This window comes from Podarcis vaucheri, assembly GCF_965113315.1.
Source record: "Podarcis vaucheri genome assembly, chromosome: 18".
NCBI classification, from domain to species: Eukaryota; Metazoa; Chordata; class Lepidosauria; order Squamata; family Lacertidae; genus Podarcis; species Podarcis vaucheri.
The window spans coordinates 11,730,471-11,757,712 of record NC_138756.1 but is presented as its reverse complement, the minus strand read 5'-3'; the positions used below and the strand labels follow the sequence as shown (position 1 = coordinate 11,757,712).

General features: G+C 48.8%; 2 protein-coding genes across 10 annotated transcripts in view; one reads left to right on the top strand and one right to left on the bottom strand.

Moving 5' to 3' along the window:
• TCF3 (transcription factor 3) overlaps positions 1-16,595 on the bottom strand; it is an 83,318-nt gene extending 66,723 nt beyond the window's left edge. For 4 of the 9 annotated variants that reach the window (XM_082206393.1, XM_082206394.1, XM_082206395.1 and 1 more), the window contains exons 1-2: positions 16,373-16,593; positions 5,890-5,990 (exon numbers count right to left, since the gene is read on the bottom strand). In XM_082206393.1, the coding sequence (XP_082062519.1) occupies positions 5,890-5,961 (72 nt within the window). In that variant the 5' untranslated portion in view covers positions 5,962-5,990; positions 16,373-16,593. Of the gene's footprint in view, positions 1-5,889; positions 5,991-16,372 lie in introns of all 9 variants that reach the window. The other 5 variants (XM_082206397.1, XM_082206399.1, XM_082206400.1 and 2 more) reach the window with 2 other exon arrangements.
• KISS1R (KISS1 receptor) overlaps positions 1-27,242 on the top strand; it is a 285,361-nt gene that overhangs the window by 187,031 nt on the left and 71,088 nt on the right. The gene's annotated exons all lie outside the window — the stretch shown is intronic.

Genomic DNA, 27,242 nt, shown 5'->3' with positions numbered 1-27,242 from the left:
CTTCCAATAGGAGCCTGACATAGTGAGCCTCTGATTTTCCCGGGAACGGTACCAGCAAGGGTAGTGTCAGTTCAGCCCTGGCTTGCTCGTATTTTGCACAGTGCAACAAAATATGTTTTATGGAATCGATGTCTTGAGCAAAAATGGACACAGGTGGTGCTGTGGATTAAACCACAGAGCCTAGGACTTGCCGATTGGGAGGTCGGTGGTTCGAATCCCTGTGATGGGCTGAACTCCCGTTGCTCGGTCCCTGCTCCTGCCCACCTAGCAGTTTGAAAGCATACCAGTGCAAGTAGATAAATAGGTCCCACTCCGGCAGGAAGGTAAACGGCGTTTCTGCTCTGGTTCGCCAGAAGTGGCTTAGTCCTGCTGGCCCCATGACCCGGAAGCTGTACGCCGGCTCCCTCAGTCAATAAAGCGAGATGAGCGCCGCAACCCCAGAGTCGGCCACGACTGGACCTAATGGTCAGGGGTCCCTTTACCTTTACCTTTAAAAGGAAACTTACGAGCAACGTATAATTCAATCCAAGACAGACTGAATTGTGTAATAGTCAGAGGCTCGCACGAGCCTGCAACCAGCTCTCTGCTGTGCATGTAAAAAGGGGGAATGTAAACTCTGCTACATAAAGGAACTTGCTAGAGCAAGTTAGGGAGAATATTAATTAACAATTTGTCCTGTCCTGCCACACCTGAACTTTCCCACAGAGATGTCAGGCACCATTCTGGCAGCTGGGCATCTTCACTTGGTCGCAAGTGGCCGATAGGTATAAAGAAACTTGCTAGAGCAAGTTTAAAAAGGTAAAGGGACCCCTGACCATTAGGTCCAGTCGCGGCCGACTCTGGGGTTGCGGCGCTCATCTCGCTTTACTGGCCAAGGGAGCCGGCGTACAGCTTCCGGGTCATGTGGCCAGCAGGACTAAGCCTCTTCTGGCGAACCAGAGCAGCGCACGGAAATGCCGTTTACCTTCCTGCCGGAGCGGTACCTATTTATCTACTTGCACTTTGATGTGCTTTCGAACTGCTAGGTTGGCAGGAGCAGGGACCAAGCAATGGGAGCTCATCCCGTGGCAGGGATTCGAACCACCAACTTTCTGATCAGCAAGCCCTAGGCTCTGTGGTTTAACCCACAGAACCACTCACATACCATGCACCACCCGCGTCCCATAAGTGGCCGATAGCCGGGTGCAAAATGTGCCTGGCAAATTTTGAACATTGGAGAAGAGGTTACCTAGACAAGGAGAAGGGGGTGCCAGGGTGGGTGGGTGCAGGCGGTATTTAACACCTCCCAAAATCTGGCAGTTTCTCGTCTCTGGGTTTAAACACATACACACACACATACATAACACAGAGAATTATAAGAGTTGGAAAGGGGACCCTTCAATGTCATCTAGTAGTCCAACCCTCCTGTAGTGCGAGAATCTCAGCTAACGTGGCCATGAAAAAATAAAAAAATTCCTTCCAGTAGCACCTTAAAGACCAACTAAGTTAGTTCTTGGTATGAGCTTTCGTGTGCATGCACACCTCTTCAGATACACTGAAACAGAAGTTGCCAGATCCTTCTATATAGTGAGAAGGTGGCGAGGGGTATTACTCAGAAGGGTGGTGGGAATGGGAGATTGGCAGATAGCTGAGATGAGCCTGTTGACGACTCTTAACAACTGTAATAGGTCTTACAGGAAAAGGCAAGGGGTGAGAGGGTGAGAAATGGCTTAGTCATGTATAATGAGATAAGAATCCAATGTCTTTGTTCAGACCAGGTCTCTCCATGGTTTTAAGTTTGGTAATGAGTTGCAATTCAGCAGCTTCTCTTTCCAGTCTATTTCTGAAATTTCTTCCAGTAGCACTATTTCAAGGTGCTACTGGAAGGATTTTTTTTTTTATTTTGACTATGGCAGACCAACACGGCTACCTATCTGTAACTGTGACCATGAAACACAGCCTCCCAAATTCTGCTTTGAAACTTCTAAGGAAGGTGTGTTTTTTAAGGACTTCCTGTTCCGCTGCTTTTTAATAGATGGGGTGGGCAAGCAAAATTTAAAAATTAAAAAAACAATGCCCAGGAAATTTCTGCTCGCCTCTAAGTTGCAAACTAATCTGACCCCCCCTTGCTTTTTTAAATACACTACACCCCCCCAACAAGAACAGGAGCCAAAGAAGCAAAATCTATTGCTGAAAAGCCGCACAAAAAGCAGACCGCTCCGACCAGAAATTTCAATTTTTCACCAAGGGTTGAAAGCGAAAATTCGGACACAAAAGTTTAGCTTTTCTTTTTTAAATGGCCAAAGTTGCAAATGAAGTTTTGACGTACGGCAACCCTAACTTCAACAACCCCCCCTTCAAAAACATTCAGATAAATCGGAAACTGCCCGTGTGATCACAGCAATATAAACATGTTTTGGCCCCAGATCAATGCATAAGCACATCTCTCCAACTCCAAACACACTTGCAGTCTTCCTGGTCAAAGTTTTGCAGGAAAGACCTGTGAAAATATGCATCTTTAATTTGTTCCTCTTCTGTGCTTTCTATTAAACACTGGGAAGATCTGGGAAGAGGAATTATACGGGCATATTTAAATAAGGTACCTGAATTGCAATGTTGTCTGTGCAAATTAAGCCGGTGCGAATTTCTAAATAATAAAGAGCAAGCAATCTTCTCCAGCTTGGTTGCTACCATGATGTGGTGGGGCTAAAAGGGAGATTTTGTCCATCCCTCAGATATGGCACAGGTTATCAGCAAACAGGTGGTTTGCATGGGAAATTGCTGTGGACTAGAAACTTAAGCAGACAAGTTTGGGCAAGTTGAACATTAGCAGAGTTATGGCTCCAAGGGTAATTCTTTCTGCTCAAATAAATTTTATTGAGGTTTATAGAGAAAAATGTACAAAAGTTACCATATTTTTCACTCTACTGGACGCACCAGACCATAGGAGGGGGAGAACAGAGGAAAAAAAATTCTTGTTCTCCCCCTCTAAGTCAAGGTGCGTTCTGTGCTTTCAAGGTGCGTTCACCCGAAGCCTCCGGAGCCCAGCGGGAGTTCCCGCTGGGCTCTGGAGGCTTTGGGTTCCTATCGACCTGCTCTTTGGGGCTGGTGTGGGGGGGGTGCGCTGCTTTTGAATTCTGGTGCTGGAGGAGACTCTTGAGAGTCCCATGGACTGCAAGAAGATCCAACCTCTCCATTCGGAAGGAAATCAGCCCTGAGTGCTCACTGGAAGGACAGATCCTGAAGCTGAGGCTCCAAGACTTTGGCCACCTCAGGAGAAGAGAAGACTCCCTGGAAAAGACCCTGATGTTGGGAAAGATGGAGGGCACAAGGAGAAGGGGACGACAGAGGACGAGATGGTGGGACAGTGTTCTCGAAGGTTTGACCAAACTGTGGGAGGCAGTGGAAGACAGGAGTGGCTGGCGTGCTCTGGTCCAGGGGGTCACGAAGAGGCGGACACAACTAAACAACAACAACAAGACTTCCAACATTGGATTTTCACAGACCTTTCAGCGCTTTCTGCCCAGACACTGCTTCTGGGAACTGTAGTGTTCTGGCTACGTCCAGGAAATTCCAGACATAGGGCAACCCCTAGCGCTGCCAGTCAGTGTAAGAAATATTGCACTAGATGGACTTCCTATGTTCTGGCTTAAGATCAATTCCACCTGTGGCGCTTTAAAGCATCGTAAGCAGACCAGGCTTTTAAGAAAGCAGAGATATTGCCTGCAATTCGAGGGATGCAAAACTGCACCTTTAAATTTTCCCTACACCGCCACCTTAAAACAACCTCCATCCTCCCTTCTGAATCTTTTTACGCAGCGTCAGAAAAAGAAACAGATTTGCAAACGTGCAAAGGAAACAAAAAGAAACGAATTGAACCACAGAAGGGAGGAGTTCCCTTAAGTTTCTCCCTCCCTCCCTTTCTCTCTAATTTCCCATGCAGTGTGGAAAAACCACCTTCAATGCGTGCCGCACTAGAGGACTACAGCTCCCATGATGCAACGTGCTAAAACAACAACACATACACACAGAGAGAGCTGGCACAGAAATACCAAAGGAACCAGCTGGAATCCCAAATCTACAATTCTATGCATCTAGGTAAAGGGACCCCTGACCATTAGGTCCAGTGGTGGCAGACTCTGGGGTTGTGGTGCTCATCTCGCTTTATTGGCCGAGGGAGCCAGTGTACAGCTTCCAGGTCATGTGGCCAGCAGGACTAAGCCGCTTCTGGCGAACCAGAGCAGCGCATGGAAACGCCGTTTACCTTCCCGCCGGAGTGGTACCTATTTATCTACTTGCACTTCAACGTGCTTTTGAACTGCTAAGTTGGCAGGAGCTGGGACCGAGCAACGGGAGCTCACCCCGTCACGGGGATTCGAACCGCCAACCTTCTGATCGGCAAGTCCTAGGCTCTGTGGTTTAACCCACAGAGCCACCCGCATCCCTCTATGGATCTAGCAGGCACCAAATTTTGAGAAACCGTGTTAATATAATGTGCAGAATTTAGCAACCCTTGCCTGACCAAATGGACGAGAGAAGAGAAAAGAGACCGACGCTGTCAGCTGTCACTCTCTGGGCTGTCTTTTATCTCTCTCCGTGACGTGGCGCCTCTCCCTGGCCTCCTTCCAAGGCTCCTTATCTAAAAAGTCAAGACCACACGCCCTTCCAAGGCGGGACACAACGCTCTCCGACTGCAGAAAGTCCTCCTCCGTTTGGCTTCCCTCAATAAAATCAGCAGAAGGCGCCCAAGAAACGGAAGAATGCCTTTTCTTAGAGGAGGCATCTGACTTGAGAAAGGAGAAAACTTCCCAATAGTTTTCCCCAATAGGGGAAAGCCTCTATTTATAAGAGGCCTTCTGAGAGAAGAGAAAGCCTCTTCTTATTAAGCCAGGAATGGGAAAGTCTACAACCCTCTATGTGTTCGTTAACTCCCTCCTCCCACCCCAGCCAGTATGGCCAGAGACCAAGGATGGTGGAGTTTGGAGTCTAGGCAGGGCTCACAGCTCCCTCTTCCCTGGAGTAAAGAAACAGCTGGAGGGCGTTGACAAAACGGGAAGGTGTGCCGAGGAGGGAGAACCAAGGGTCTGGAGACCAAGCCTGATGAGGAATGGTCGAAGGAACTGGGATGGAAGGTGGTGGGGTCTCCTTCCTTGGAGGTTTTTAAGCAGAGGTTGGCTGGCCACCTGCTATGGGTGCATTAGCTGAGATTCCTGATTCCTGCCTGCCTGCCTCCCTCCCTCCCTCCCTCTCTCTCTCTCTCTCTCTCTCTCTCTCTTCCTTCCTCCCTCCCTTTCTTCCTTCTCTCTCTCTCTCCTTCCTTCCTTCCTTCACTCTCTCTCTCCTTCCCTCCTTCTCTCTCTCTCTTTCCTTCCCTCTCCTTCCTTCCTTCTCTCTCCCTCTCTTGCCTTCCTTCCATCCTCCTCTCTCTCTCTCCCCTTCCTTCCTTCCTTCCTTCCTTCCTTCCTTCCTTCCTTCTCTCTCGCTCCTTCCTTCCCTCTCTCCTTCCTTCCTTCTCTCCCTCTCTCCTTCCTTTTCCCCCTCCTTCTTTCCTTCCCTTTTCTCTCTCTCTCTCCTTCCTTCCTTCCTTCCTTCTCTCTCTCCTTCCTTTTCTTCCTTCTCTCTCTCTCTCTCTCTCTCTCTCCTTCCCCTACTCCGCCCCCACCCTCTCCAAGTCTTCACAACAAGGAGACCGTAGCAATTACGCGTCCCCCTTGATACTGCGACGAGGAACAAACAAGTTGGTACCCGCAACCGCTCGCCTCCTTGCGAGTTGCCTCCGTCCGACGCCCTCACTCCAGCACTCCCAATCCAGCGTAATGCCACCAGTCCCTTTGCCACTGCTCCCTCCCCTCGTGTCGACATGTGCATACCCCCCCCCGCAAAAAGACAAATAACTAGAGTCTCACTTACCATACTGAAATCCAAGAGGTCACTCAGCTCCTTGTCAGTCCCAGCTGCGGCCATTCTCTGCTGCTGGTTCATATTCCTCCCAGATTCAAACGTAGTCCGTCCTTTTTATTATAATTATTCCACACCGACAAAAAGGAGGAGGAGGAGGAGGGGAGGAAGGGATGGGAGCAGAGAGGAGAGGAGGGAGAGAAAGAAAAAGAGATTTGTTTATTTTTTTGCAAGTTAAAAGAATATTTGTGAAACGGAAGAACAAAACCACCCAGAAACAAACATTTCATTTTGCAATACTATCCCCTCACATGAAGGGATCTGCTTTCAAATCCGCAACAAGTGAGTTATTGAATGGAGAATGGAGGATCGGGGGGGGGGGGGATCGGTGGGTGCAAAATTCACCCCCCAAAACACTATTTCCCCCCAAATGTTCCACCCCTGATTTCTGGGCCTGACGGACTGCGAGGTGACGTCTATAGTTCTCCCCCCCCAAAAAAAAATATTAATAGTTTTCTCTTCTAACACACAGACAAAAACATAAAAGAAAAACATTACATTTGACACAACATAAAAACTTAACAATAAAAACACACAAAATAAAAGAAGAATTTTCTTCTTCTTATTCCCCGGTGTATTTACATTGCTAAAAGACTTCCTGGACACCGTCCAATCTGGATTTCATCATATCACATATTTAGCAGTTCCCATTTTCATATTTATAACATCAGTATCTGGTGGGACGCGGATGGTGCTGTGGGTTAAACCACAGAGCCTAGGACTTGCCGATCAGAAGGTCGGCGGTTCGAATCCCCGCAATGACAGGGTGAGTTCCCATTCTTCGGTCCCTGCTCCTGCCAACTTAGCAGTTTGAAAGCACGTCAAAGTGCAATTAGATAAATAGGTATCGCTCTGGCGGGAAGGTAAACAGCGTTTCCGTGCGCTGCTCTGGTTCGCCAGAAGCGGCTTAGTCCTGCTGACCACATGACCCGGAAGCTGTATGCCGGCTCCCTTGGCCAGTAAAGCGAGATGATCGGTGCAACCCCAGAGTTGGTCACGACTGGGCCTAACGGTCAGGGGTCCCTGACCGTTCCACAGGGCGGGCGCCACCACCAAGAAGGCCCTCTGCCTGGTTCCTTGTAACTTGGCTTCTTGCAGGGAGGGAACCGCCAGAAGGCCCTTGGGAAAGGGACCCCGGTGTCTGGGCTGAACGATGGAGGTGGAGACGCTCCTTCAGGGATACTGGACCAAGGCCGTTCCATTCCAATGGTGTGGATAAAATATGGCAGATAGGATTCTACGACGTGGGGTCTTAAGTGTCCGGATCCAAGGATCCCCTGATGGTGGAGAAGTCGGGCATCATCCTGGCACCCAGGCGTCTTCACTTGGTCGCAAGCGGCCAAAAGCAAGGTGCAAAATGCGCCTTGCAAATTTCGAATGCCGTGGAAGAGGTCACCCAGAGAAAATACACCTTGCCGATCTCCAACACTGGCACGGACACTGGGAAAAGGCCACTGAGGGCACAACGTTGGAGACCCCCCTGCTCTGGCTTCTGGGGTTGTCAGACTGCCAGGTGAGCTTGAATTTCCAGGTGAGCGAGAGGGTCTTTAACAACGACAATAAAGGTATTAAGTATGTCCCACAGAGGAACTTACGGTCTTCAAACAAAAACATCTTGAAGGTCCCAGGCCACAGAGAGGTTAGGCTGGCCTCAACCAGAGCCAGGGCTTTTTCGGCTGCGGCTCCAACCTGGTGGAACGCTCTGCCACAAGAGACCAAGACCCTGCGGGACTTGACACCTTTCCACAGGGCCTGCAAGACAGAGCTGTTCCACCAGGCCTTTGGTCAGGGCACAGCCTGACTCCCTCCTTTGGCAATCCTCACTCCAGCCCAATGGTTGCCATCAATTTGATTTGAATTAATTTTATAATGAAATGATTTTAGAATGTTGTACTATTTTATTGTTGTTAGCCGCCCTGAGCCCGGCTTCGGCTGGGGAGGGCGGGATATAAATACAATTTATTATGATGATGATTATGATTATGAAGAGGACTGTGCCTGCAGCTTGCAAGCTTCAGTGTGGATGGAACAAGCCACAAAGAATTGCACGGACTCTCAGAGCGACTGGCTGCACCCCTACCCCACTTCCCTTCTCCCAATTAACCTCCGTCTCCAAAGATTAGTGGATGGAGGGGGGAAGAATCACCATGGCGGCCCCCTGGGTGTTACTGACCGGCTGCTTTTCTGACATACACATGTATTTGGCCAGTGCGTACTTTACGCTTCAGCGTGGAAGGAACAAGCCGCAAAGTATTGCATGGACTCTGAGAGTGAGTGGCTGGCCCCCACCGCTTCCCTTCTCCCAATTAACCTCCGTCTCCAAAGTTTAGTGGATGTAGGGCATAGCTGTCAAGCGTCCCTTATTTGGCGGGACAGTCCCTTATCCCAGCGCCATGTCCCGCTGCTGTCCCTTATTGATGATGTCCCTTAAATATGCTACTGAAGGTAACGGGGCCCTTTCTATGTCCAGCTGTCCTTTGTCAACAACAAATTGCTGCTTTTTTGTGTGTCGAATATATGCTATATGGTAATTTACGGACCTGATAGGTATCTAAAGCCGTTTGAACGCAACAAAATATGTATTTTATCAAAGTAATTGTTGATCCCTTATTTTGGCTGCTGATCCTTTATTTTCGAGGCTGCTGGTCCCTTATTTTCAGACCTGTAAATTGACAGTTCTGACATAGGGCTTGTTCCTTTTACACACATTTGCACGAGAAAACCTACACACAACTACAGAATCAGATAATCCTTTAATACCATGCACACCTTACCGGCGTTGGTAAGACCACCACCCTGCACAGGATTATTATAAATATATCTTCCTTGGAAGACTTGCGTCCAGCCGGAATGAGCCCTTAAAACTCCGATAATGGGTTGTTATCCAGAGCCGGTTCAACTTAGAATAGACCCAATAGAGGAAGGAAGGCATGTCTCGCTTGCTTTCCTTACTCAAGAGGAGAAATGAGTTGGCCACAGCCCAATACCCTATTGCAGGCACCCCCAAACTTGGCCCTCAAGTTGTTTTGGGACTACAACTCCCATCATCCCTAGCTAACAGGACCAGTGGTCAGGGATGATGGGAATTGTAGTCCCAAAACTTGGGGAATGAGCATAGCTCAGTGTCTCCAAACATAGGCAGTCCCAAATTCAATGCTCACCATCTCCATGTAGGGCAGTCGGGGTGAGGGAGGGAAGACTCGCACCCGAGACTCTGGAGAGCTGCTGCCGGTCAGTGTAATAAATAATAATAATAATAATAATAATTTATTTATATCCCACCCATCTTGCTGGGCTTCCCCAGCCACTCTGGGCGGCTCCCAACAGAAGATCAAAAACACGATAAAACATCAAACATTAAAAGCTTCCCTAAACAGGGCTGCCTTCAGATGTCTTCTAAAAGTCAAGTAGCTGCTTATTTCCTTGACATCTGGCGGGAGGGTGCCACCACTGAGAAGGCCCTCTGCCTGGTTCCCTGTAACCTCACTAAGTCAGGCGGAGAGGCAGCGACGGGCCCAAAGTCACACGCAGTGAGCTTCAGGGCCAAGGGGATATTTGAACCCGGGTCTCTCAGTTCCCAGTAAGTCACTCTAAGCCCTAAATCATACTGGCTCTTTGATTTTCCCATCAGCCACTCTGGGCGGCTTCCAGTACATAGAAAAACAGAATAAAACTTCAAATATTAAAAGCTTCCCTAAACAGGGCTGTCTTCAGATGTCTTCTAAAAGTCAGGTAGTTGTGTATTTCCTTGACATATGATGGGAGGGCATTCCACAGGACGGGCGCCACCACCGAGAAGGCCCTCTGCCTGGTTCCCTGCAACCTCGCTTCTCGCAGGGAGGCGACCGCCAGAAGGCCCTCGGGAGATGGACCCCGGTGTCCGGGCTGGGGAATGGGGATGAAGACGCTCCTTCAGGTCTACTGGGCCATTTAGGGCTTCCAAGGTCAGCACCAACACTTTGAATCAGGGGTCAGCAATCTTTTTCAGTCCACTGCCCCTCAGACCTTTTGGGGGGCCAGACTATATTTTGGAAATAAAAATGAACAAATTCCTATGCCCCACAAATAACCCAGAGATGCATTCTAAATAAAAACACACATTCTACTCATGTAAAAACACGCTGATTCCTGGACCGTCTGTGGGCCGGATTTAGAAGGTGATTGGGCTGGATCCGGCCCCCGGGGCTAAGTTTGCCTCCCCATGTTTGAATGGTTCTCGGAAACGTCCTGGGAGCCAATGTGGGTCTTTCAGGACCGGTGTTATACGGTGTAGACAGCATTGGCTGAGACAGCACTGAGCAAGGATCTGATTCAAGTTTAAAGCAGTTTTCACTTCGGAAACCTTGAGGACCAGAACCTAGTTTTATTTCAGGAAAGAGCATCATGAGTACCTACTTTGAACGCTTAAGGTCCCAGGTTCTGACACCTACCACAAGCATCTCTAGGTGGGGCTGAGAATGACCCTGGCCTGAAATTCCCTCAGGGAAGAGAATTCCTCTTCTCTTCTTAGAGAAAGGACGGGTCCATTCAGCGATAAAACGGCTGGCACCTTTGCAAAGCTCAGCATTGCCCGGCATGGTTTGGAATTGGACGGGAGACCGTGTCTTGAGACCCCTGGCGTTGCGGCGGGCTGGGACAGATGCCCTTTGGAGTTCCCTTTCAACTCACAGGTTCTCGGTTCTTATGAAACCTGTATCCCTTCAGACGCTGAAGGATTTCCTCAGCCACAGCCAGCATGGCCACAAGACAGGAGTCCAGAAATATCTCGAAGCCACCAGCCCAACAACAGCAGCTTTCGCCCCCCCAGCACAGAAGCTGCTCCTGCAATTTCTGGATCCGACCCTCCAAAGCTGAAATCCAGGGGTTTTTTTTATCCTACACTCCTTTGGTCCATAATGCACCCGCGGTTAAGGATCGCAGATCCAACAGTTTCAAGGGTCGGTACGAGAAAATAAAAATGGAATTGCGGTCATTTAGTAAGTAAGGCCTGGGGGCCGGATCCAGCCCAATCGCCTTCTAAATCCAGCCTGCGGACGGTCCGGGAATCAGCGTGTTTTTACATGAGTAGAATGTGTCCTTTGATTTAAAAGGCATCTCTGGGTTATTTGTGGGGCACGGGAATTCGTTCATTATTATTTTTTCAAAATATAGTCTGGCCCCCCACAAGGTTTGAGGGACAGGGGACCAGCCCCCTGCTGAAAAAGTTTGCTGACCCCTGATTTAGTCCAACCCCTTGGCAACGCAGGAAGCTTTTGCCCAACGTTGCCCTGCGGCTGCGGGTTCGAGAAACACCACGGAACTCAGGGTCACGCAATGGACAAAAGGAAACAGACGCAGAACGAAACCAGCGGAACTCCCTGCCATTAGATGTCCATTTAATGCAAAAACAAAATAATAATGCATGGAGGAATATGCTTGTTTCTGAGAAAGGCCGGGGTGGCGTTGCAAGGAAATTGTACTTTGCACGTGCTCTGTTGCCAGCAAACATTGCTGGATACACACAGGAGAAGACTGGCTCACATCTCAGAGAATTACAGCAACAGGACCAGATCCCCAGATTTACCGTAACTTTTGCTCTATAAGACTCACTTTTCCCCTCCTAAGAAGTAAGGGGAAATGTGTGTGCGTCTTATGGAGCGAATGCAGGCTGCGCAGCTATCCCAGAAGCCAGAACAGCAAGAGGGATCACTGCTTTCACTGCGCAGCCATCCCTCTTGCTGTTCTGGCTTCTGAGATTCAGAATATTTTTTTTTCTTGTTTTCCTCCTCCAAAAACTAGGTGCGTCTCGTGGTCTGGTGCCTCTTATAGAGCAAAAAATACGGTATTTACTTTTCATTTCTTTTGGAAGGAAGTATATTTCCTCTTGACCACAATGGCCACACTAAAATGAGATAGCTGTCAGTTTCTACTCTGGCCTCCCCAAATGTGCTCGGTTGCTGCAAAGTGCAAGGTCAATTTATTCTTCCTGCGGTGCAGTGGTTAGAGTGCGGGACTAGGGACCTGGGAGAGCAGGGTTCGAATCCACCCTCCGCCCCAAAGCTGATGAGGAGACCTCTCGGCCAACAACTCTCAGGCTAACCTAACTCACAGGGCTGTCATGAGCCTTGGTAAAAAGATGGGAGATAAATGTAATAATAATAAAAATGAAGATGGTGATGTAAAAGTAAAGGGACCCCTGACCGTTAGGTCCAGTCGTGACCGACTCTGGGGTTGCGGTGCTCATCTCGCTTTACTGGCTGAGGGAGCCAGCGTACAGCTTCCGGGTCATGTGGCCAGCATGACTAAGCCGCTTCTGGCGAACCGGAGCAGCGCACGGAAACACCGTTTACCTTCCCGCCAGAGCGGTACCTATTTATCTACTTGCACTGGTGTGCTTTCAAACTGCTAGGTTGGCAGGAGCAGGGACTGAGCAACGGGAGCTCACCCCATCATCACAGGGATTAGAACCACCGACCTTCTGATCGGCAAGCCCGAGGCTCTGTGGTTTAAACCACAGCGCCACCCGCGTCCCTACTTGCAAAGCCGCTAGTCCACATTAAACAGACATTTGAAGAGTGGAAGAATCGAATGCATGTTTACTCCGTGGGAAATCCCACTGGGTCCAGTGAGGGCTTACTCCCATGTAAGAAGGCTCCGGACTGCAGCACAACAACACAACAACTCCCCTGTTTATTGGGCGCAGGATTAAGCCTTGTTAAATGCAGAAGGCATTACTTCTGAGTATGCAAATCCGTCCAAACAAGCCTTCATTTTTTTTAAATAAAACAAACAAACCTGCTATTTAGATTGTGTGTGTGTCGTCGTCCCCAACACAACCCAGCTTTGATTTTACATCACTTTTAAGAATTTAGAAGGGGTATCTCCAAAAACAGCTGGCAATTTTTACGTTTTTCTTTACGCCGGCCTTCCTCAGGCCGCATTTAAAACTGAGAAGCCAACTGGGGATTGGGGCGGGGGCAAAAAATAATGTGTTTAAAAAATCTGTGCTCAAAAGAGATATATTCTTTGCAGATCCGGAGACCTGTGTGTTCTTGGGTTGGGAACACAAATTTACTAGCAGGTGGCAATGTGGGGGGGGGGGGAGAAAAGCAAGGTAAATATGTATCGAACCACACGCCCTGGGGGGGGGGTGTCGGTCAGGACACAGGGACCCGGGGGCCGTGCCACCCACAGAGAATTTCGCTTCCCCATCGAATGTTTCTACAGATATGGATATTGTTGCATGGGAGAAAAATGTAATGTCAATATTGACTGCTTCCTTGCATTCTGGGATGATTTGGAGGGGTGGGGGGGGTCAAGCTGTGGGGAGGATTTATCCCACGCATACATTCCTCCACCCAGCGGGCAAAACCCCCAAAAGAGCTTACGCGTCTTGCCACCCTAAGGCGTTGCTGGAAATGTGTGGGATACCGGGGTTCTCGCTGGTCTGGGAAGGAGACCGGGGGTCCCAGGCCTTGGGGGGGGGGGTGTTCCCAGGCCTGCCCCTTTGCTCTCTGCAAACCCCACCCCCCACGTGAAAAAGGGCAAGGACGGATCAAGACCCAAGGGCAAAAAATATGGGGGGGGGGGAACGACGACACCACAGGCAAGGCCCGATTCTGCTCTGCACCTGCCTCCGTAAAAAATAAAAAAATTCGGTATACGGAAAGGCCACGCCTCCGCACACAAAAATATTGTGGAATTAAAAGGGGGATTTCTGCCTTCCCGGTGCACCGCCCCCCCCCCCAAAGAAAAATTCCCTCTCCTATTGCACTTCAACCTGATTCAGTTCCTGAGCCTTCTCCTGCCAGGGCTGAGAGTTTTATGAGTTTAGGACAAAGAGTTTCTAGCCAGTCTCACCCAACCCTCCTCCTTTTTCGACTGCATCCCTCCCCCTTCTCCCTTCCTCCATCTCTCTCTCTTCTCCCTCCCCCCCCCTTTCTTGTCCTCCAAAACCAATTCCCACAGCACCCACTTTGTAATAATATATTTTTTAAAAAATCCCAGCAGGAAGGGTTGACAATACTTTGGAGCCCAATCGAAGCGTTTGACCCCCCAGTGCAATTTAACACATAGTCTGGGAGAAAATGGGGTGGGGGTGAGAGAGAGGGGGGAAGGCATCGCACACAAAGCAGAAGAAGGGGGCAGGTCCGGCCTCGTGTGCACTCGCAAGAAAAGTTTGCAGAGAGGCACACACAAAGCTCCCTGCAGCTGCCATTCACACACAGAGAGAGCTTTTTACTACTGGGGGGGGGGGGAAATCCACAGACAGACAGACAGGCAGACCTCCCCCCCCCAAAAAAAATGAGTTTAATTCAGCAGGCCAGACATCTCTTTTGCATGCAAACAGCTGCTGCCTTGGACCCCTCCAAAATAAAAATTCAAAATAATTGCAAGTGCCACCATTATGGTATTGCAGTTCAGGCCACAGAGACAAATGCGATCTATCCTGTTTTTGCAAGCTACACACAAACAGAGTTGCTAAATCGGAGGATCTGGTCTTACGGCGCAAACCTTGCTGGTGTCCGAAAGATCAGCGCATATACAGAAATACCATAAATATGTCTTTCCACGTTTAAAACTTGGGAGTGTGGGTCTGGGGGAAACGGCGACTCCATTAATATTAAGTCCTCGTAAAATTCCACATGCACACAGAAATATAAATATATCTTCCGACAGCAACTTGTGCAAAACAAGCGTCCAGGTTGTCTGCATAGGCAAGGCAGAATAAAATGTATTTTTGGAAGAGTTTTTGGACTCCCTGGTTAAGGCACAGACTAGCAGGAGGGACGGGAAATTTGCACACACAATGGGACTTTGGACAAAACTTAGGATGGTGTTGTGTGTTTGGGGGGGGGGGGAGACAGAGGAAGGCAAACTGATGTCCACAAACAGGCCAAATCAACCTGAGACAATTGTTTCAGACAAGCAAACACGTGCAATAAAAACAAAAACAAAAATCAAGCGGCCTTTTAAGAAAACCACCAATGCCCCAAACTTCCCCAAGTCATTTGTTTTTGCCCAAAAGCTTGGCCTTATTCGGGGAGCTCCATCGTGAAATTTTGTGCCAAAAGAGCGATGTGTTCTATGGCTTCATTTTGCTAACAATAAGGGGAGCTGTGGGGGGGAAGTCAGAGAATAAAATCCGTGGTGGGAAAAGGGGCATTAAATTTGGGGAGCCTGTCTGGGAAAGGCTGGCTTGTGGGGAAGTGGAGACTGGGAACCTGTGAAAGAGGAATAATCTGCCCATGTGGTAGAGGCCTACCTGGAAAAACACAAAACTCAAGCCATTCCTGATTCTTATTTACTGGATCTTTCAGGGTCAGCGGGCAGGCGTGGGATGGTGCACAGTGGCCGGCCGAAATTATGGGACTTGAGCAGGAGGAATAAAAAATGGGGGATTAAAACGGGAGAGATTATGATGTAACTGTATACATTACTTTCTCAGACGCACCAGCCACCAGCAGAAAGTCCGGATAGGCAGATGTGTATATTCAAAGGGACTGTTAAAAAAACTCTCTGGGATTCGAACTCTGGATCAAGACCACCTCTGGGAACAACTCTGGGGTTGCCCCACACCTCCCCATCAAAACCCTCTTTTCGCACAGGTAAATTTGTGGGGGGAAGTTTGCAGTCAGGGTACTGTACAGTTTGATATAATCTGATAGAGTTCGCTATACCGTAGGTGGTTGTTAATGGGGTGAATTGGGTGTGAAATTCGGGTTGTCCCCCCCCCACATACACCTCAAGGAAAAATAAACTCCTGGAATTCAAAAGCTGCTAGTGTAACCGGTTCAAAAAAAATTTAAGACAACAACACAACACACACAGACAGAGCCAACAAGCACAATGTGGCCTGACTTTATTCCTCAAGTCCACGAGGCAGGAAAATGGGGAGGCTGGACCCCCCCTCACAAAAAACAGAACTTTCAAATAGTTCTAGACACCGTAGCAGTAGCAGCCCCCCCCCAAGAACATTTAACTGGGAGGAGGAAAGAAGTCAGGGAGACCCTCTCTCTCTCCCCCCCTTTTCCTTGCTTCCACTAACTTCCCGCCCCATAAAGTTTAACACCACTTCCGGGGGGGGGGGAGAGGAGAGAGAGAGAGAGAGAGAGAGAGAGAGAGAAAGAAAGGGCAAGATGGGGGGGGAGGAATCTCTCACCATTTTTTAAAATAAAAAATAAATAAATTGCAGGGGGGGTTGGCTATAGGGATGCGGGGTGGGGGTGGGGGGTGGGGAGGGCCCCAGAGTAAAGTCGCGAAGAAACGGCCAAGTTAAGTTTCCACCACGGTGGGGTCTTCAAGTCTGACCTGAGCGCGCGCCCCCCCCACCCCCGCCGCCCCACACAAAATAGTTCCGAGGAGGAGGAGGGGGAGGAGTCAAAAGTGAACATTCCCCCCCCCAAATTAAAAGTAGCAGCCCTTCCCCCCCCCTCTCCCCGTTCCTCCAGCTTACCTGCTCAGTTTGTGTCGAAATATGGGGGGGCGCGGGTGGGGTGGGGTGGGGGGCGTCCGCGTCACATCCACGGCTGGCTCGCGTTGATCCCCGGGGCGCAGCCGGGGTGCGCGCGCCCCGGTCCCTCTGCTAAACCTTCCTATTGTTCTCCCGGCGGCGGCTGTGGCAAGGCTTGGCGGAGGCGGCGTTCCCAAACCCCCCCCTTCCCTCCCCACCTCTCTCTTTTTTTTTAAAATAACAATGTAATAATAATTTTTAAAAGAGAGATACAGAGAGGCGAAGGGAAATGGCTACAATGTAGCAAAAATAAGCCAAAACAGGGAAGGGAGCAAGGAAAGGAATTTTAAAAAGAGAGAGAGAGGGAGGGAGGGAGGGAAGGAAGGAAGGAAGGGGAAAGAGATTAAAAGGAGGGGAGAGGACGAGATCGTTTGGGGTTCCGCGCGCGCCCCGTCCCGGCGCCCGGATTGGCCGCGCCGAGCGCTCGATCGGATGTTTGGCCCGCGCCGAGCGTTCGATCGGATGTGCCGAGCGTTCGATCGGATGTGCGAACGTTCGATCCCCTTTGATGTGCCCTCGCCGACGTTCCACTCGCTTCCCGGCGGCCGCGGGGGAGGGAAGGAAGGAAGGAGGGAAGGAGGGAGGGAAGGGGGGGTGGGAAGGAAAGTAAAAGTGCCTCTCCTGGGTGTTTTTCCCCCTCCCCTCTTTTCTTTCCTCTCTTTTTTCCCTCCCCCCTTTCCTCTCTCTCTCTTTTTTCCTCTCCCTCTTTCTTTCTTTCTTTCTTTCCTCCGGCTCCCCCTTCTTTTTAGGGCTTGATCCGCTGGCTCATGGTTGCAAGAGGCTTTTCGCTTCGCTTCTCTCTCTCTCTCTCTCCGTGGGTTTCTGTTTCTCTGCCCCCCCTCCCTCCCTCCCCCGCGACTGGCTGGCTCGCTCGCTCGCTCGCTGGGGCAGGCAAAGGCGCCCGCTTCTCCTCCTGTGCTTACACACGCATCCACACACACACACACGCGTCAAGGCCTGCCTTCCCCGACGTATCCTTCCGCCGCATTACGACCAGCTGCACAACTTTGAAAAAAAAATAATTAAAAAAATAATAATGGACGGGGTGGGGAGGGAAGGAAGGAGTTGGGATGGCTGGCTCTGCCCACGGGGCTCCGTCCCTCCCGTCCGCCGCCCCCTCCTCTCTCCAGCTCCCAAATACTTAGGAAGAGAGAGGGGAGAAATTCGGATTTTTCAGCATTGTGATTTAAAAGGGCTATCCCCCCCAGAATAGGGTCTCTAGCAGGGAGCGCGAGCTTTTTTTTCTTCCCCTTTAAGAAAAACGCACACACTCTTTCCCCCCCCCAGCAGATCCAAATGTATTTATTTTAATTTTTTTTAGGTGTGCGGGGGCCCGTGGAAGAGATGGAAGCGGTCGATTAAATGGCTGCCCTCGTGTGTGTGGGTTTTTTTTGTTTTTAAAGGGGACGCAGAGCTGAGGGCCGTTGGTCCGACGCTCACCGCCCCCCCCCCATGCCAAAAGCACACTTGCAACTCTTCTTCCATAGGCAAATGGAGGGGGGCTGGCAAGGGGTTCAAAATAACTGGTCTCCCCCCCTCCAGTTTAATAGCAGATCCAGCAATTTTAAGGCTCTCCCCATATTAAGAACTATATATATATATTTTCCTCCAAGCTCTAAAGTGAGAGGGAGGGGTGAAAGTAACGCCCCCCCCCCCGGTTTTAACCTTCACACTCCAGGGTCAAAGGCCACCCGCTCTCCATGGCAGTCCCAAAGTAGTTCTGGAAGCCCCCCAACTTTAGGTAGTTTCCCCTCCCTCCAGTGGCGTGGTGTGGGGGTGCAGGGGGGGCCGGGCACAACATCTGGGGGTTAGGGGGCGCAAATCCACGGGTTAGGGGGCGCAAATTACTTGCCTTGCCCCGGGTGCTGACAACCCACGCTACGCCACTGTCTCCCTTGCAACACATACACAAAGCACCACAAAATAGCCCCCATTACACAGACCTATGGGTGACTCCTGTTTCCACCCTAAAACTCTAGGGAGTTTGGGGGACGCCCCATCAGATCAGTGGTCTCCAAAACCACACAGAACTGGCGAAGGTTGAGTTAGGGTCCTTTGGGAACCCCACAAAGCAGAGCCTCCTAGCTGATCTCTCACACACCCCTCGAGTCAGCCTGCTCCTGTGTTCTGCACTCCCTGATCCCCACTGCTTGTGCTCCCCAGGACCCCCCAAAAGTGGAGTTGGGCATTTAGTAGTGACTCACAGGGCCCCACAGAACAGATCTCCTATTGCAATGTTCCTGCCATCCCTGAGACCCACATCGCAAAGCCTCCAACATTTCTATGATGAAATTAAGGCGTCCTATTCCATCCCCTCCAACGTTTCTCCTGTGAAAATTTGTTGTTGTTGTTGTTTAGTTGTTTAGTTATGTCCGACTCTTCGTGACCCCCTGGACCAGATCACGCCAGGCCCTCCTGTCTTCCACTGCCTCCTGCAGTTTGGTCAAACTCCTGCTGGTAGCTTCGAGAACACTGTTCCTCCATCTCATCCTCTGTCGTCCCCTTCTCCTTGTGCCCTTCATCTTTCCCAGCATCAGGGTCCTTTCCAGGGAGTCTTCTCTTCTCCTGAGGTGCCCAAAGTCTTGGAGCCTCAGCTTCAGGATCTGTCCTTCCAGTCAGCACTCAGGGCTGATCTCCTTAAGAATAGATACGTTTGATCTTCTTGCAGTCCATGGGACTCTCAAGAGGATGGTATATAAATTCAATCAATCAATCAAAAATAAAATACTCAAGAGTAGGCCCACTGGAATTAAGGTATGACTTTGTTCTACGGCCCTTAATTTAGGTTTAGGAATGTAGGTCTACGACTAAACCTTCAAAGGACTTTTCTGATCATTAGAGCTGTTCCATCCATAGCTTTGTCGGTAGAGCATGAGACTTATCAATCTCAGGGTTGTGGATTCGAAAAATTACAAAAATTCCTGTGTTGCAGGGAGTTGGACTAAATTGACCCAACTCAATAATTCTATTTTTTTTGGGGGGGGCGGTTATTGAGTTGTTTGGTTTTTATTTGTATATATTTTGTGGTTTTATATTATGATTTCATCCTGTGAACTGCCCTCAGACCTGCCATAAAATATCCTATGGTATATAAAAATATACCATAGGATGGTATATTTTTATTAGTTCTTCAGCAGCGGAATGGAACCACCGAAAGATCCTCGGGAGATGGACTGGACAATGGGGGCGGAGACGCTCCTTCAGGTCTACTGGGCCATTTAGGGCTTTCAAGGTCACCACCAACACTTTGAATTGTGCTCAGAAACGTCCTGGGAGCCAATGTAGGTCTTTCAGGACTGGTGTTATATGGTCTCGGAGGCCGCTCCCAGTCCCCAGTCTAGCTGCCACATTCTGGATTAGTTGCAGTTTCCGGGTCACCTTAAAAGGTAGCCCCATGTAGAGCACATTGCAGTAGTCCAAGCGGGAGATAACTAGAGCATGCACCACTCTGGCCAGACAGTCTGTGGGCAGGAAGGGTCTCATCCTGCGTACCAGACGGAGCTGCCCTGGACACAGAATTAACCTGTGCCTCCATGGACAGCTGTGAGTCCAAAATGACCCCCAGGCTGTGCACATGGTCCTTCAGGGGCACAGTTACCCCATTCAGGACCAGGGAATCCTCCACACCTGCCCGCCTCCTGTCCCCCCAAAACAGTCCTTCTGTCTTGTCAGGATTCAACCTCAATCTGTTAGCCGCCATCCATCCTCCAACCGCCTCCAGGCACTCACACAGGACCTTCACCACCTTCACTGGCTCTGATTTAAAAGAGAAGTAGAGCTGGGTATCATGGACCAGTGGAATGGTCTGCAGGTGGCGGACTCTCCTTCCTTGAAGGTTGATCAGCAGAGGTCGGGTTGGGCTAGATGACCGCTGGGGTCCCCATTTCCAACACCACCTTTCTACGATCCTACGAATTCCATCAGTTCTACTGGATTGCCACCCAATAGGAATAGAATACGTAATAAAAGTAAGATCAACAGAATCGGTCGCTTTCTTGCTCTCTTTTTAAAATTAAAATTATTTTTGCATTCTTTAAAATTCACATATACCGAAAAGGGAAAAAAGAACACATGAAAGAAAAAAGAAATAAAAATATTTGTCAAATGCACAAAATTATTTAAGGACTACAAACCATCATTCGAATAACCTATACACAAAATTTTTAAAAAACATGTAAAAGAAATAAAAGGAATTTTTTTTTTTTGTCAAATGCACAAAATTATTTAAGGACTACAAACCATCATTCGAATAACCTATACACAAAATTTAAAAAAAACATGTAAAAGAAATAAAAGGAAAAAGAAAAAAAAATATTTGTCAAATGCACAACATGATTTAAAGACTACAAACCATCATTTGAATAACCTATACACAAAAATTAAAGAAAAAAAAATTGCGGGGTGGGGGTTAGGAGAGAGAAGCCCGCAAAAAAAAGGCAAAACAAAATAGTAAAAAAATAAATAAAAATACATTGGGGGTGTGGCTCCCGAGAGTGGGCGGAGCGAGGAGGAGCCACGCTCGAAGGTGGAGAAATGGGAACTACTTGTCCTCCGGCGGAGGGACACGAGCGAGGAGGAGCTGCGCGATGCGGTCAGAGCAGCAGCAGCAGCGTGACGAAATGGGAGCACCGGAGAGAGAGAGATGGAATGATAAGGCCGCGGGGCAGGGTCCAATGGGAGGGCGCGGCGGCGCGGAGTAGCGTGAGCGGCGGCCAATGGGAGAGGCCCTCCCTGCCCTCCGCCCCTCCCCTCGGCCTGCCAGCCCTTCTTCGCCCACTGAGCAAGGGGGAGGGGCCCCGCGGGCAGCTGCCGCGATTCTTCGTTTCGCCTGCGCCGCCCGCGCCGCCTTGGGCGTCTCGGGCGTCAATTGGTTTAGCGCTCCCTCGCCTCCCAATATCCAATATATTTATTATTCTACTTTAATGTCCTGCAAGAAGACAGGTTGCAGCGTGTGAAGGCAGCCCTGTTTAGGGAAGCTTTTAATGTTTGACAGGCCACTGTGTTTTAATACTTTGTTGGAATACTTTGGGGGAACTCAAATAATTTATTATTATTATTATTATTGGGAAAATGCAGAAGAGCTAGGGGTGAAAAACTGGGGAAAATATAATCTTAGAATATCTAACTGTGAAGATGCATAAAATGAAAGGGTTTAAGGTCAGTGAGAAAGGAGGAGGGTTGGTTTGAGAAGATGTTGAATTATTTGGGCAGCTCTCAAGAGTCTGGGGCAATTTAAATATTAAAAGTTAAATCAACCTTGCGGAGGGAGGAGTGTTTATAGAATTGTACATATGGTTGATTTGAATATGTTATTATTGATTATGTATACCCAGTGTATCAACCACTTAGGGGTTTCCCTGTTTGTGTTTTGGTTGTTGGTAAAATAATAATAATAATAATAATAATAATAATAATAATAATAAAATAATATCCTGCAAGAATGTAAACTCTTCCTTGAACTTCAAGAAATGTATCTTCTGAATGGGCCGTCTACTAAGAATGTATCTTTTTGTTGTTGTATCTTTCTTATTGACTTCCAGAACATATCTAAATGTATCTTTGCTCTAACTGCTGTATCTAAATGTATCTTTTATCTAAATGTAATTTCCCCCCCACTCTCTTCGCTTAGAGAATGTACCTTAATGTAACAATCACTTGTTTCAATGGTATTTGATGGTTTGATTCAGCAGTAAACGGAACTTTGGATTTGCTGAAAGTCTGCAACTTTTGACGATTTGCGACGGGGTGTGTGTGTGCAAATTTTAATGGCCCTGCTAACAAAAATGAATAAATAGGAATGAATGGGGAGGCTTGCGGGAATTAAATGCGTATGCACTTAGCTCCCCAGTGGTTTCTGCTTCAAACAAGTTGAAATTTGAATTTGAATTGTTGTTGTTGTTTAGTCGTGTCCGCCTCTTCGTGACCCCCTGGACCAGAGCACGCCAGGCCCTCCTGTCTTCCGCTGCCTCCCACAGTTTGGTCAAACTCAGGCTGGTAGCTTCGAGAACACTGTCCCACCATCTCGTCCTCCGTCGTACCCTTCTCCTTGTGCCCTCCATCTTTCCCAACATCAGGGTCTTTTCCAGGGAGTCTTCTCTTCTCATGAGGTGGCCAAAGTCTTGGAGCCTCAGCTTCAGGATCTGTCCTTCCATTGAGCACTCAGGGCTGATTTCCTTCAGAATGGAGAGGTTGGATCTTCTTGCAGTCCATGGGACTCTCAAGAGTCTCCTCCAGCACCAGAATCCAAAAGCATCCATTCTTCGGCCATCAGCCTTCTTTCTGGTCCATCTCTCACTTCCATACATCACTACTGGGAAAACCATAGCTGGTTCCCCCCAAATTCAGCAGGAAAATGCAACTAGATTTGTTCTTTGCAAATGGCAGAAAGTCCACAAATTTTGATCATTTGCAAAAGGTTGTGTGTGGATAATTTCGATGGCAACGGTTACGTAAGGGAAGACCTGTTGGAATCAATGGGCTTCACTAAACCACAGAGCTGGAAGGGCGAACTAGTCCCAACCCAGAACTCGAATCTGTGACCCTGAGCTTAGTAGAGTCAACTATCCTTGTGGATATATTTCTACAGGTCTGATCTTGAGTTTGACTGCAGACAGAATGCAGGCCTAAAATTCTACTTTTCCAAAAATGGCTTTTTTGAAAACAAAAACAATTAGCATTTTTTTTTTTTTTGCTTATTCAATATGAACCTAATTAAATATAATTTATAGGATTGGATGCTGTTTGGATTTTTGCTTTCTATTTATTTAAACATTTTTTTTTGGTGGTTTTTAAAACTGCTTTAAAATAAGAAGGTGATAGGACTGCACCGATTCCCGATGTGATGCTTACAAAATGGGTGCACAACAACAACAACGATTTTATTATATATATGCTTCCCATCTGACCGGGTGCAATCTGGCCGGCTCCCAATGGAATATTAAATAATGATATATAAAGTGCAAATAGAAGGGGAAGAACACAATTAAAAGTGTTGGTGCTGACCTTTAAAGCCCTAAAAGGCCTCGGTCCAGTATCCCTGAAGGAGCGTCTCCTCCCCCATCGTTCTGCCCGGACGCTGAGGTCCAGCGCCAAGGGCCTTCTGGCGGTTCCCTCACTGCGAGAAGCCAAGTTACAGGGAACCAGGCAGAGGGCCTTCTCGGTGGTGGCACCCTCCCGTCAGATGTCAAGGAGATAAACAACTACCTGACATTCAGAAGACATCTGAAGGCAGCCCTGTTCAAGTTTTTAATATGTGACATTTTAGTGTATTTTTCATATTTGTTGGAAGCCGCCCAGAGTGGCTGGGGAAACCCAGCCAGATGGCCGGGGTACAAATAATAAATTATTGTTATTATTATTATTATTATTATTATTATTATTATTATATAAATGGAGGCAGTGAGAGATTTTCCTTTCTTGGGCTCCATGATCACTGCAGATGGTGACAGCAGCCACGGAATTAAAAGACGCCTGCTTCTTGGGAGAAAGGCGATGGCAAACCAAGACAGCATCTTAAAAAGCAGAGACATCACCTTGCCAACAAAGGTCCGTATAGTTTAAGCTCTGGTTTTCCCAGTAGTGATGTATGGAAGTGAGAGCTGGACCATCAAGAAGGCTGATCGCCAAAGAATTGAGCCCGGCTTCAGCTGGGGAGGGCGGGATATAAATAAATTTTATTATTATTATTATTATATCTCAAAGGTGACACTGAGGCAACTTTGAAGAAGCAGATGCCACGCTAGCGATCATTAGGATTGAAAACAAATCTGCCAATAGCCTAATGCGGTTACATTGCAGGGCTGGAACAGGTTCAGAAAAGGGCAACCAAAATTGCAGACCCTCCCATTCGCGGATTTACAGAAGCTGTCCCGGTTTCTGAATTGATCCCGGAATTTCCTGCATTTCCTTAGGATAGGCATCCCTAAACTCAGCCCTCCAGATGTTTTGGGGCTACAACTCCCATCACCCCTAGCTAACAGGACCATTGGTCAGGGATGGTGGGAATTGTAGTCCCAAAACATCTGGAGGGCCAAGTTTGGGGATGCCTGTCTTAGGACGTCTCTATTTTCACTGGACAAATGTTGGAGGGGATGGAATAGGACGTCCCTATTTTCAAAGGGGAGAAAAGTTGGAGTGGGTAGAATAGGACATCCCTCTTTTCATGGGAGAAACGTTGGAGGGGATGGAATAGGACATCCCTCTTTTCATGGGAGAAACGTTGGAGGGGATGGAATAGGACGTCCCTCTTTTCATGGGAGAAACGTTGGAGGGGATGGAATAGGACGTCCCTCTTTTCATGGGAGAAACGTTGGAGGGGATGGAATAGGACGTCCCTCTTTTCAGGGGAGAAACGTTGGAAGGGATGGAATAGGACGTCCCTCTTTTCAGGGGAGAAACTTTGGAGGGGATGGAAATTGATGCTTTTGAATTCTGGTGCTGGAGGAGACTCCTGAGAGTCCCATGGACTGCAAGAAGATCAAACCTCTCCATTCGGAAGGAAATCAGCCCTGAGTGCTCCCTGGAAGGACAGATCCTGAAGCTGAGGCTCCAAGACTTTGGCCACCTCCTGAGAAGAGAAGACTCCCTGGAAAAGACCCTGATGCTGGGAAAGATGGAGGGCACAAGGAGAAGGGGACGACAGAGGACGAGATGGTGGGACAGTGTTCTCGAAGAGACCAACATGAGTCTGACCAAACTGCGGGAGGCAGTGGAAGACAGGAGGGCCTGGCGTGCTCTGGTCCAGGGGGTCACAAAGAGGCGGACACGACTAAACAACAACAATTTTGATGGGAGAAATGTTGGAGGGTACGGAGTTATGTGACCCCGAGCCAAGGAGATAAGTCACTATACAGCCTTTAGAAGACACCTGAAGTCATCCCTGGATAGGGGAGTTTTTCAGTGTTTAATGTTTTATTATATATGTTGTAAGCCTCCTGGAGTATCTGGCGCAACTCAGGGCACTGCCTGAAAGCCTCAGACAGGGCAATATCCTGTACCTGTCTACTCCGTGGGCCTTCGTCCCGGCTTAGTGTGCCCAGCAGTGCATCTTTTGAATTCCTGTTTCGTTATTTAATTTAACTTTCCAGCCCTACCCCTTCCTTTCCTCCGGCAGGCCCCCGGTGACAAACAAAAAACCAATCCGTCTGGCTGTTTGGGGAGGCTGATTCATAGACCAGTGGTGGGGAGAAAAGAATGAAAGAAAGGAGGAGTGGAAGGGGGGGGGGTGGAGTGCAGGATCACTTCGGAGGAAAATATAGGGGGAGGGGAGAAGGCCAGAGTTGGGTTTGTTAAAGTTGTAGTAACATCCTGACCCCACCGATCAAATAAACTCTCTCACACCCAGACTTTGCGATTCATTCCAGAGTCAAGAAATTTCTCCCGGTTCTAAATATATTATTAGGGCATTGGGAAGTTCCTCAGAAGTTCCTCAGCTGCTGTTGCAAGAAAAGACGCCCCCAAAAGCTGTGCCACAGTTTTCTCGTTTTTCCAATGTTTGGAAACCTCTTAACTCGTTTAGGGCTTCTCAAAGTCCTGCTGGAGGAGTCGGATGCCAAATGGCGTTCGTGTCCCCAAGGATTGAGCTCTGGGGAGCGTGGAGGCGGAAGAATGACCTTGACGCTTACGAGTGAGTCGCCGCAATCTGGAAAGAGATCGGGGACTCAAACAGAGAAGCGACAGGGAGCCTCCTCCTGGGGCTGGCAGTTCTGCAATGTTCCCCCGTGCTGAGGGCAGCTGAACGACACACTCGCACCTGTCGCAGAGACAGAAGGGAATCGCCTCTCTCCCCTGCAGAGACTCCTTCAGAGACACGGCAGGCAGCCTCCTCTGAACGCGATCCTGCAGAGTCTCTGCAGTGGGAGGGACTGAAAATGATCCAATCAGGTCCGATGGAAGAGCCGACAAGAATCGTCCCCTCCCGCAACTGGCATAGTTTAAGTTTATTGGGAAAGAGGGATCTATGCCCTTCTTAGTAATAGGAGCAAAATTGGAGCAGGGGGAAATACCGTATTTTTCTGTCTATAAGATGCCCCCATGTATAAAGGTCAAGGGACCCCTGACCATTAGGTCCAGTCGCGGACAACTCTGGGGTTGCGGCGCTCATCTCGCTTTATTGGTCGAGGGAGCCGGCGTACAGCTTCCGGGTCATGTGGCCAGCAGGACTAAGCCGCTTCTGGCGAACCAGAGCAGTGCACGGAAACGCCGTTTACTTTCCCGTCGGAGTGGTACCTATTTATCTACTTGCACTCTGACGTGCTTTCGAACTGCTAGGTGGGCAGGAGCAGGGACCGAGAAACAGGAGCTCACCCCATCATTGCGGGGATTCGAACCATCGACCTTCTGATCGGCAAGTCCTAGGCTCTGTGGTTTAACCCACAGTGCCACCCGCGTCCCTCCCCCATGTATAAGACACCCCCTATTTTGGGAGACTCCAATTTAAGAAAATGGAGGGAGGTGGCCTCTGTGTATAAGACACCCCCCACATTTTTTTACATTATTTTAAAGGGAAAAAACCTAGTCTTATACACTGAAAAATACAGTAGTTGATTAAACCACAGAGATTTTTTTTTTTTGGGGGGGGAGGGAAGAATAAGTCTCTGACCGATCTTGACGAATTTAACAAGTGGATTGCTTTAACTTGGTTAAAAGTGCCCCTACTTCCAAATCTTTAGCGGGGAGAGTGGATTATTTCTGTTTTCGTGCACCAACCGCGGCGATTACAGTCTGAGAAATATTTCAAATGCTTCCTCTCATGCCCATGTCAAGCCCTTCCGAAACGCCGCGTTTAGAAACGTGGTCATTTGGCAACTATCTC